Here is a 12227-nt window from a genome sequence, read left to right on the forward strand (position 1 = left end):
AGGAAACAGTGGGGACGCACGTTCTAACCTAACCTAACCTATTCTGATAAATTATCATAATTATTACCAATTATATTATTAGAATAGGTTAGGTTATGTTAGAACGTGCGTCCCCACTGTTTCCTTTCGTTTGCTGGAATCAGCGGTGAGCCGCCAGCGCTGCCGCAGCGCAGCAGCCGCCGCCGTTCGCTCGCGTCGTCACGTGACACGTCGTCTCCAAAGCGGTCCGGTTTCGAGGCTAAAACAGGAAGAGCCGCCATGACAGTCTACGACCCTGAACATTAACCAATTCGACTGTATAAAGTTTAGATATAGGAATTAATAACATAAATTTCTAAATTATATTAATTATCAACAGTTAAAAGTTTGCTTAATATACATACCATCGTTTCAGTTTCGATTTTCTTACCGGTATGAACTTTATAAAGAATTTCGTCGAATTAAATACAAAAAAATTCCCTTCAGCGAATTATCACAATAACTTTAATGCCAATAAAAAATCGATCAAACACCTCATTTATTCATGCAAATTACTTAATACATTAAGATATTGAAGAAAAAAGCACATTAACGTCACAAGCAAAAGCATGTTGCCAATATAAAAAAAAAAGTGAAAAAGTTTATTATAGAATATTAATGAAATTTAATGTGATAATGTGAAATTAAATATATTCTTTGTTTAACCAAACATTTAAATTTTTTACATATTTCAAAGTTACATAATTATTATGACGGACTGATATTCGGTATGTTTACTATAACACGACGGCGGGTGGCCGAGCGGTGTCAGCTCATCGCTCTGGAGAAGTAACTGGTTTCGACTTACTTCTACTTAAGAAGTAGTTACATAATTAAGCGATTAGGGAATTGAGGACAAACAAAACCCTGATGAAAGAGCCGAAATTTCACTTAAACAAAAGCTTAACCCAATGTTTCTCAACGGGGGCGATATCGCTCCCATGTGGGCGATTTTCCATGTTGAGGGGCGATTAGTAACAATTTATATTTTGGGGGCGATAAACAATTTTCTGGGCGATATAGTAAAACATTATATTAAGAATAAGTAGATATTTTATTCGTTATATCGTACAATAATTAAACAAATAACATTATACTAGTCACTAGTCTATTCAATGCAGTAAGAATTTGGCGTTAGTCTTGGTCCTTGGCATCGGAATTTTGAAGTGAAGGGGCGATAATAGGTAACGGTTTTATTGAAGAGGGCGATACTATGTTGAAGGGGGCGACGATTAGGTTGAGAAACACTGGCTTAACCGAACCATCTCCAGCCGAGTACAGTGGAGACTGATTTCTTCGTATTATTAATGTGATAAAGACAAATATTTTTCCAGTTCAACGAGAGTGACCGAAAAGTTGTAAATTTTGGAAATTTCCGTGGACTCTGATCCTAAACGAATTAGTTAGAAAACATAAAATCTATTAGTTTAAAATATTTAGATTTTTACAGCTATGGTGAGAAACGTTTAAAATGTACAACAACCCTGTCGCGTCCTTTGAGGTATAATAGTGATGAGACAAAAGTGGTATTTGACATTGACCGGCATCGGCACTCTCGGGATTTGGTAGCCAGCGTGCATGCACCTACCAGGACCGTTTCTCTGGTCTTTGCTTTTATCCTTTAGTCACTCGCAGTGGTGATATTCGAAATATTTAACAAAGAGTTCGCTAACAGAAAATTTTTCCTTAACAAGTTTTTTTTTTCGCTCAAATGGTGCATTAGCAAGATTAGCGCAAAAACAGACCTTAAGATACCCATATAAATAAAAAAGATGTGTTCGCAAAATTAAGTCAGTTAAAATTTAACATTGTTTATGCCAGAACTATATTTTTTTTTTAAATAATAAAAAAGAGTGTTCAAAATGGTTTATTTTGTACATATTTTAATATTTTTCATTCAAAATATTTTATAAACATAAAAATTGGCTTTTTTTTAATCAGAAAAAGTCATAGGGAAAGCAGTTAAACAAGAAAAACTTTTCTAAATCATTTATTTTATCGTTAGGTATTATTATAATAATAGACAGATGTCATCGTCTCTCGAAATACAATATCTTTCTTATTTCGCTGTTGATAGCCCGACACGTGTTCCGCAGCCATCTTGTATTTTCTCGCGCGCGTGGGATTGTGGGATCTCTCTTATGACTGGATCTATAGTTTCGAGCACTCTCTCGAGCGTAGCTTACGAGATGAGAAAGGCTATCGCATTCTCAACTTTCAGGAACCGGTCCCAGATAGAATCGGATGCGGTATACGCGTAGCATCCACCCCAGGTCCTAGACTTCCGCCGGGTGAGGTCGGTGCTCCGTAAAGCGCGTACGCGAATTAGGCTTTTTGGATGTCGATGATACGGCGCTTCCACTCCTCCACTAATATTCGAATATACGATAGCGATCTCACGTGTAGTATAGAAATTTGTAATAAGATACGTAACGCGGTTGTAATAAAATATTGCGCGATTATTTTCGTATAATTAAAATTAATGTGTGTTTATTTTTTAGAAAATACAGGGGAGCGGCGCATCCACCGCTTCCAATGACGGCACGCCACTGCTGGGGTAGCAATTTTAAAGCATTGTGATAACATTATCTGGCCTGCAATCGGACCACGACCGTAATCATTTACATACATTTCTGAGGCAGCCATATATGCCAAATTTTGTAGTAATTGAATAATTAAGTCTGGCTACATAATTTATTTATCAATGGATATAAGACCTCTTCTTGTAAACAAAATAATATTTTAGAAATATTTTACTTTCACTTTTTGCAAAACTTTAGGTAGAGGAATTTTCAATCATAAAAAGATCGGATTTGAATCTCTTAGCTATTTTGATTCGATGCTAACATCTTGGCCAAATTTCTTGATCAGACTAATCCGTTTTGTCCCACCTATAGCAATTATTCGGAATATTCTTTGGTGGTGTTCATTTGCATTTTAACCTTTTAACCATTTGCGTACAAACTTAAAATATTGTATGATTTTTATATTTAGTTTAGTATCTAAATTTTTTATACATTCATTTGCATAATTGTGTTCGAGTCCCGCTCCTGACCGATCTTTTCTTCAGAATGTTCGAAATTAAAAGAGATGGTCGCTTAACCGCCTATCTTTAGCCAAAATTGCTTAATATCTCATTAAGTAATTTTGGTCGAATGGACGAGCGATTGAGGTGAGCCTACTGCTCTGGAGGATCCGTTATGGGAATTTTTCCGAGGTGATCCCATCACTCATCGCCTGGCCGCACGTCCCATTATAAGCATGGCATAACCCATAAGGGGCTTGCTAAAAAAAGATGCCCTACTACTACCCGCAGGGAGGAAACAGTTTTTTTAAATAATTAATTAGCCTTTATTTAACCCGGTAAGAATTTGACTGTTGGTTTGATTAATTATTGTGTTTTTAAACAAATTTGAAGACTTCAAATGCATATACAATAGATCCTCACTTTTATCACCTGATCGATTCTTGGAAAATGACGTAAATCGAACCATTCTATTTCTATGAAACTAAATGCAGATTAACCATCGATTTCCTGGCATCTTTTTTTCATCCGGACAGAATCACGAAAGGGCATTAAAATTAGCACTGGCTCTCGGGCAGCAGAAAATGCCGCTTCTAGGCAGTCCTGATTGTACTTTCCTTTCGCAATTCTATCACCATATATGTTTTAAAAATTGACTTAAAATATACCAAATTAATTAATCTAAAATACAAAACCTATTTTAAAATATATTTTTATTGTTACTTTTACTTTCTTGACTGTTATACGAAACAGAGAGAAAGTGTGGCGATCGGGCAAAAAATGATCGCCCAAGATTTTTACATTATTGACTCAGGACACCTTGAAACGACGAGAAACGCAAAAGAAAAAAAATTCGGGGTTTTTTCTTGTATGTACGAATGTGTGTGGGGGCAAGATATTGTTCGCCTTCTTTGAAGCTTAATAACTAGTGATGTAACGAATATTCGGTTACTATTCGGTATTCGGCCTATTTTTCGCTATTCGGCCGAATACCGAATAACTAAAAATAGGAGTAAGAAATAACAAAAGCACAGTAAATTAATCATTTTGGTATTTAGATTTAATGCTATCGGGTTAATGTTCTTTGTTTATATTTATTTATAATTGATAACATGCACAAAATAAAAAAGAAAATAATATTAGTCACATGTATTCACAATTTATAATTACAAAGATCAACACACTACACCTATTCGTTCGAGAATCGTCGCACATCTGAAGATCTGATCCTGCCTATCCTTCTTTTTAAGCGCTCGTCTTTGCTCTTCACTTTCTCTTTCCTCTATTGCTCTAGTCCACGTATGCCTATGCATACATCATAATACGCGCTCACGATACTTTCGATTCGTCACTTTTCCGTCGTAGATTTCCCATTTTACAATTACGTGACTCAGCCTGGTGATAACGGAGAAAAGAGACAAATAGGGAGTCAGTATAAGTCACTGTTATGATTTCACAGATTCGTAACAGCTTGGTAGCCCGAACGACCCCAGGCTTTCGCCCGTGCACGCTAAGTGACTTTCATTACAAGCATTTAACTTTCCGAAGTCTATGACAACAATTGTTTGGCATTCATGGCCGCAAATTTCGCGCCAATAACTGCCTCGAACAAGTCGATTATGATATCAACTCAGTTTCATATTTATTTTCAGATTTTCACTTCTCTGCTCTTCTTCCGTTATTTACACGTGTAGGTCATTTCATTGTTATCCACATTTGATATCATCACTTATCACATACTGCCATGACGCTCTTGTCTGAACTGTCAAGAATTAACGCGATTGGCGAAGCGTAGTGACAGTGAGCCAATAGAGAGCAGGGTGTTTGCCATAATGCGGTTTGCGCGCCAATTTTCGTACGTGCGTTAATCGAGCCAAATAGTTCGGCCGAATATTCGGTATTTGGCCTGAGGCCGAATATACTATTCGTTGCAACACTATTAATAACTCCTATGCTTTATGTCCAAAATTTCTGAAATTTTACAGGGAAGTTCGTTTATTAGGGGATTGATGCTATTAAATTTTGGTGATTAAAAGTCGAGGGGTGGGGAGTTAAATGGGATCGTGTGTATCTCTAGTAGGGTAAAACTTAATGACGATTTTATTCGTTATTATAGAGACGTTGCGGCCGAAGTTTTCATCTCTAAAACGTGAACGTCGAACGTTGAGCGCCACCATCTTGTAAGTCTAGAAGTTTGACAAATGCGTTTGGAACGTCATTGGAATCATGCTCGACGTTCCAAACGCCTTTGTCAAACTTCTAGACTTACAAGATGGCGGCGCTCAACGTTCGACGTTCACGTAAACTTCGGCCGTAACCTCTCTATTAGCATTTAGATTTTTTTTAATATAAAACCCATTCCTACCCTCAAATTAAGCTTTTTTCCATTTTACAAGTTAAAAATATAAAAAGTATTTTTAATAAAATTTGATAAGAGATGGCGCAACCAAAGATTGCCGGAAAAGTTAGGCAACTCGTTGTTGGATTTTTTTTCTCTCTCTCTATATATAGCTATCAAAGCTAGACGAATAAACGAGTGTCAAAGAGAATGGTTTTTGAAAAATTCTTAATTAATTTTAATTCCGAAATGTGTATGGTTAAAGTATTTGTGATACCAGGGCAATTCTGCTTTCCTATCTGTGATTTTTAGAGATTTAAGTATTAATTAACGAGCAGTTATCTATTGTGACATCGTCACAATGCCGGGCTGCAATTTTTAATTTATTTAAAGTACAGTGGGTAATCGGTTAACGAACATAATCCGTTCCAAGACTTCGTTCGCTATCCGAATTGTTCGTTAACCGATTATCGATTTACCATAGGTTTTAATGGGAATTTAATTAATTCGTTCCGGAGACCCCCAAAAACAAAAAAAATATATACTTTCTTACTACGTTTATTGAGGCCTATATGTAATAATAAAAATACATATATACACGGTCTTGCATTTTTATTGGTCATGTTTTTTCCGTTTGAAAGGGTTAAAGAATCTGTCCAATGTCGATTGCTTTTCTCTCTTCTTCAGGATTTTTTGGAAGTAATTAATAGCATTGTAATTGTAGAGATCCCAAGCCATTTGGATGACTGTTGTTCTGGCATCCTCCCACTTCTTCAAAAGATCTTTAATAGCAGATATCGGCATTAATCCTCTTTTACAGAAGAAAACATATATCGCCGAGTTTCTTGGTGTTCTTCGTTCAAGAGTTCTTGGCGTTCTCCTGTCGTCAGATCCGTTTCAGGTTCCATTATGAACTCTTCGATTTTCTTTATTTCTCAGATGTGATTTTTGTTACTCCTTTAGCTGCTCGAGTCTTCTTGATTATACAGTATTTTTCTTAAATAAGATTGAACTGCGGCCTACTGTATTCACGCCATACTGCCCAGCAACATTAGGCATCTTCCGCCCACTCTCTACCTTCGTTATTATACTCTCACCTTTCGGAAAGAAAAACACGCAAAACTTAACGAGTGCCTACTCGACAGTCTCGCGAATACATAAAAGAATTGTTTTGTCAAAAAAATAAAAAGCTGGAATTACAAGGGAGAGTTTCAAAGTTCGGAGGAATAATATCCGATCGGTATATACCGTCTTGAGCGTCGATGTCGACGTCTCCCACACTCCGAAAAGTTTCGAATTGTTGCCCGAAGACCAATCGGTATTCATTATTTTACATCGCTTCTTCTTGTGTTTGTTCTGTGGGGTGTTCGTTATCCGAACATAAAAATCTTCGCGAAAGTGTTCGTTATCCGATCTGTTCATTAACCGATCACCCACTGTATATGCTTTCCACCTCAAATTAGTAGTGTCTTGCCGCTGTACATCATATTTTTCCAGCTATTAATAGAGTCGTGCCGGTCATATCTAACTCCTTTCAGAAAAAAATTTTTGAATTGAAATAACGTGATTCTGTTACAAACCGAAAATGAATTTCGTATCCAGTCATAATTTTCTATTATATTTAAGGAAAGGAATTTGCAATCTTTTCTTCCAGTAGTGTTGTGTTGTTTTAACGGAAATAATTCTCTCGACAATTTTATTATGAAGCGAGGGAGGCATTTTTTGTCTGCTTTGTAAACTGCACATTTCCAACTTACAGTGTTAAATTATAATTTCCTTCTATTGGGTTGAGCGTATTTTTAACAGCTGTCGTTACTTAACAACGATGTGTGATTTAATTATAACAGTTGTAAAATTTAACACTTTATTGTTAATGTGAGATTGTATTCTTTGTTTAGAAAGGTATTTTAACATTTTTATTTCACGTTTTGTTTGAATAAAACAAGCATATTGGGCACATTCTTTATGAGTTTCGGAAAGGATATAACACCGTACAAACAGTAAATAATATTCGTAATGTGCACGAAATAATCCATTTATGAAAAATAGTTAAAATGCCATTCTAAAAATAGCATCTTGAGGAAGAGGCTTATTTTTAGAATTGCATCTTAACTCTCTTCTAATACAATTTCTCACTCTATTATAACGATTCTTCTCGTTGTAATGATAAGGAGGTCACCAATTAATGAATGCATTGCAATAAAACCGAATCTTTCCTTAATTCGTAAATACTATTTAAAATATCAGATAAATGTAAAATAATTCTAAAATACGATTCAAAGACATTTTATACTCGTTTAAACGTTAATTCAGTTAAAATTTTGTAATTCATCATCACAAATTTAATATTAAACGTCGATTTTAAGCCTTCACGCGACATTTCGAGTGTTCTACAGACTCGAGGAGGAATACAAAGCTCAATTGTAACGAACTAAACACGTGGACAGACATCTGGACGAGATGAATGACTTCACACCGACATCCTCTCGCCTTTTATTATCGAATAAGCAGTAGACTTCCCTCCTCGCTACCGACTCACTACATAGAAATAATTAACATTTGTAGCAATTGTTACGAATTAAATTAAACAATTTTTTGGATTTTTGTAATTAAAAAAATTTCCATTCTGCGAATAATTTTTCCATTTTTCAGAATTCGAAATCGTAGAAATTGACTAAAGTAAGAAAACTTCGAACTGTAAAAGGGTCGAAATGGATTTGCTTTCTATTTATTTTATTTCTTAAAAAAGTCTTTTAGAAAATACTGATAAACATTCCTCTCTCCTCCGAAAGAATAAGCTTTTAGTGACACAATTTGGTGCTTTCGGAATGGTTTGATAAGGAAGTGTTTTGACTTAGAAAATTCAATTTTTTTAATGTAAAAGTAAAAGAATTTAATTATAAAGTTAAATGAGTTTCCTTGTGAATATTCTCAGCTTAAGAACACTAAATTGAATGCATACCACTTTTTATATTGAAATTTAGAAAATAAGACATAAATCAGGGGATCGAAAAAACTGGTCTCCTCATTATATACTTCAGTCGCAGATGTTTTTAGAAACAGATGTTTACTGCTGGATTCCATCCCTTTCTTATAACATAAATTAATTCGAGTAAAACGATAATTATTTTAATGATTCCACGGCAAAATACGTTAAGACCAACATCAATATGTCTCGTAGGTGCACACACCGAAGCTCTGTAAAATAGCGTTATACACGGGTAACGTGGGCGCCAGGTGATGCGGAACTCATTGTCTTTATTTATGCAAGAAGAAAAACACAAAAAAGAACAAAGTAGCTGCACGGGGAGGTCGTCCAGCAACTCCACAGGTGGTGAGTGTTGCTGCAAGTCAGCTGTACGCCCGACACGTGCCAGAAGTGTGCCAGCCAGACCTTCCTCGCTCGGCAGATGTTAGCGAATGACGTCACCAAACCTGCCCTTCATAATCGTCTTCCCGCTCTTTTCGAGTCATTCCTACTAAAGACACGAGAAGCAACACGTTATCGCACACTAAAATGGGATCTGTAGTGTACTGCATTCATTATAAGGACGGTTGCAAGTGGTCTGACGAGTTGAGGAAATTGCAGGTAAGTTACTAGTTTCTCGATTTAAATTAAAATATATTATCTATGTATTATGTTTTTAATAAAATTATCTCCGTAGGGACATCTAAATACTTGCAAGTACGACGCTATCCCGTGTCCAAAATTATGTCCTGCTTCCATCCCTCGCGTTCTCATGGAGGATCATTTAACTTATACTTGTCCTAAAAGGATTAAATACTGCGATTATTGTAACGAATACTTCTCCGCTGAGGATTTAGAGGTAATGTTTATCTTCTTTATTTTTAACTACCGAATTACTATTTTATAGATATAGAGATTAAATAAGCGCATATTTTTTCTAGAATCACACCGCGGTCTGCCAAGTGGAATCTATTTATTGCGAAAATAAATGTGGATCTATTGTTCAGAGACAATTTTTGAAATATCACCAAAGTAACGAATGTGTTAAGAGATTAGTTCCGTGTCGTTATTGTCAAAAAATGTTCGTCTTTGATACCCTTAAGGTATGTAACTCTATTTTTTCCTGTGTTTGAATCAAGCTATTTGACATGGATCTAACATAGAAATAATATTTTTAGAATCACAAGTCCAAATGTCCACTCTACCCTTTAGCATGTCCCAATCAGTGTGGTGAAACAAATATTTGCAGACAAGATATGGAAACTCATCTGAATCAACAATGCGATGCACTTACCATAGAGTGCGCCTACAGAGACGTTGGTTGCAGTTTTAAGGTAATTATAACCACGGCATACTAATGAATATCTGTGTATATATTCCATTCGCTCAACATAAATCTATTTGCGTTTTTTCAATCAGGGTTCTCAGACTTCTTTAGATAAACACGTGGAAGAAGATACAAAACGTCACTTAAAGCTGATGTGTGCTGCATTAACTAAGCAACAATATCAGATTACCAAACTCTGCGCGGTTCTTCACGATCTTCACGTTAACACAACGGGCACTTTAGTATGGAAGATTACAAATTATTCTAAGAAACTTAAAGCTGCCAAACTGACGGAGGATTACGAATTGTGCAGCAGTTCATTTTATACTAGTCAATACGGATACAAACTGATGGTCACGTTGTTTCCAAACGGCAACGGAACAGGACTCGACACTCACCTGTCCATCTACATAAAGCTGATACCTGGAGAATACGATGCAATTCTGCCGTGGCCATTTTCTCTGCCCATTACTTTCACTCTCTATGATCAACCCGACGATCCTCAGATGGCTCGAAACGTATGCGAGAGCTTTATTCCCGATCCTTCTTGGAAGAATTTCCAGAAACCCAGTGGAGATCCCGACGAATTGGGATACGGTTTTCCTAGATTCGTTTCTCACGATCTTTTATTTCAGAAATCTTACATCAGAAATGACGCTCTTTTCTTGAAAATCAAAGTGGAAGACCTCAAAGTGTTCGCAGTTTAAATAATTTTAACATAATGATATCTAGTCACGTTTCATTATACAAAACTAATATATTTTGTATTTATAACTTTGTTAATACCACATCACGGTTTGTAATTATACATAAAGATAAATTAATAAATTAATTTGTAAAGAATTCTATTTGGAAGACTTTCTGATCTTAAATGGAAAAAATCCAGCAAAGAGTTGCTTAACTTTCCCTGCAACCAAAGGTTGCAGGGAAATATAAAACGACAAAGAGCTTAATTTTGAGGGTAGGGATGAATTTTATAAAAAATTGTAACTGCTGTCCGACCCCATATGTCTAGTCTAGTTTTGCGAGTAACAACACGAACGTACTGAGATCATCACGTGGTTATAACTCATTCATTGAGACTATTTACTGAACGAGTTCGTTACACGATACTCAACATATTTGTATTGTTACTCACATAACTGGTGACTAAGGCACCTCTATTAGAGATAAACACGACCCCATTTATCTCTCCACTCCCTCGACCTTTAATCATCAAAATTTAATAGCATCAGTCCACCTAATAAACAAACCTCTCGGCTAAATTCCAGAAATTTTCTACAAAAAACACAGGAGTATTAAGCTTCAAAGGCGGCGAACAAAATCGTGCTCCCACACACCAACATACATACATAAATTACCCCATAATTTTTTTTTGCATTTCTCGACGTTTCAACGTTCCGAGTCCGAAAATGTAGAAATCGGGGGAGGGGTCATTTTTTGACGATCGTTATACTTCTTCTCTGTTATATAAAAGCCAGAAAAGTAAAAACGAATAAATCGCGAACACTTTTATTGTTTGAGATCATAAACTTTCATGCACGACAAACGGACATGCGACCCGACTTTTTGCTTTATGATATGAATTATTCCTTTTCAAGAAAATCATTTACTCGCTTCCAATGGCCACTAAGAAGTTCGTCGAACTGAAATTAAAGCGGAATTTTCGATTTAGTTAACAGATTAAGTTTTATCTGTAAATTTGTTAAATATAATCGATATATTAATAGATATTGAACTAATGTCACTTTTATCGTTCAGAATGTTAACAGAATCCTCCTGAAACCTCTTCTATCTTTCTGCTTTGTTCCCTTTTCTATAGCTTAAATCTCCTAGCTTTCTTTTCTATTTTCACTTTCTGAACTCATTCCAAAAATATAATTCTAACTAAATAAACTCTGGAAGATATTAAAACTGTTTAAGTATAAAACAGATTCCTATTCAGATTTTTCTAACAAATTTCAAATACTGTATATGAATTGTGTATCAAATATAGGGATATCAAATCTTCAAAGTGTTAATGCCAACATTTTTACCACAGTAGTCTAATCTATTGTTACTAGAAATGAATGAATTCAATCTATTATGAATTGATTAGATGAGAATTGAGAATTCTTAAATACAGACCAGAAATTTTAGAAACGAGCTTTATTCAAATCCAATTTAGAATTTTAAATCTTTGATTATTAAACACATTTAGGACTTTCTTTGAAATAAAGTTTTAAGTATACAAAAGTTTTAAAATACAAGAAGACAACTAATTCTTTACAAATGTTAAAATGTTACCATAAAATGAAAAAACCCTTCGCTATCAATTGATGTAGTTTTGATGGTTTTGAGTAAAGTTTTTATATATTTTCACTGCGTTTGGGTGCCAATACTGCCAGTTTTATTTCTTTGGCTTTGAAATTTACTTTATTTATTGTTTGAATAGTTAAAGTATTAATTATTAGTTAAAATCTTCATAACTCTGGGTCATTTTCCCTAAGCTTAAAGCCTAAAAATGCCAAAATTTTTGAAGGTTTGAAGCTTCAAAGGCTTCAATTGATAT

General features: G+C 35.2%; 1 protein-coding gene across 1 annotated transcript; it reads left to right on the forward strand.

Annotated features, from left to right (window-relative positions):
* Positions 1–8875: 8875 nt before the first annotated feature.
* Positions 8876–10407, forward strand: LOC111632003 (TNF receptor-associated factor 4-like). The gene is made up of 5 exons (XM_023376358.1): positions 8876–8970; positions 9047–9208; positions 9291–9452; positions 9528–9683; positions 9769–10407. The coding sequence occupies exons 1-5, from the start codon at positions 8899–8901 to the stop codon at positions 10381–10383; spliced, it is 1167 nt and encodes a 388-aa protein (XP_023232126.1). The 5' UTR covers positions 8876–8898; the 3' UTR covers positions 10384–10407.
* Positions 10408–12227: the final 1820 nt, after the last annotated feature.

The sequence above is a fragment of the Centruroides sculpturatus genome, unplaced genomic scaffold (genome assembly GCF_000671375.1).
Source record: "Centruroides sculpturatus isolate CEXI.00-Female unplaced genomic scaffold, Cexi_2.0 scaffold636, whole genome shotgun sequence".
In the NCBI taxonomy this organism is placed as follows: domain Eukaryota; kingdom Metazoa; phylum Arthropoda; class Arachnida; order Scorpiones; family Buthidae; genus Centruroides; species Centruroides sculpturatus.

What these genes read in the sequence shown, in the direction of transcription:
- LOC111632003 (XM_023376358.1), top strand. Translation starts at nt 8,899, where the DNA reads ATGGGATCTGTAGTGTACTGCATTCATTATAAGGACGGTTGCAAGTGG. An exon ending in TCTCCGCTGAGGATTTAGAG is followed by an intron (nt 9,209 to 9,290) that starts GTAATGTTTATC and finishes TATTTTTTCTAG; the next exon opens with AATCACACCGCGGTCTGCCA. An exon ending in ACGTTGGTTGCAGTTTTAAG is followed by an intron (nt 9,684 to 9,768) that starts GTAATTATAACC and finishes TTTTTCAATCAG; the next exon opens with GGTTCTCAGACTTCTTTAGA.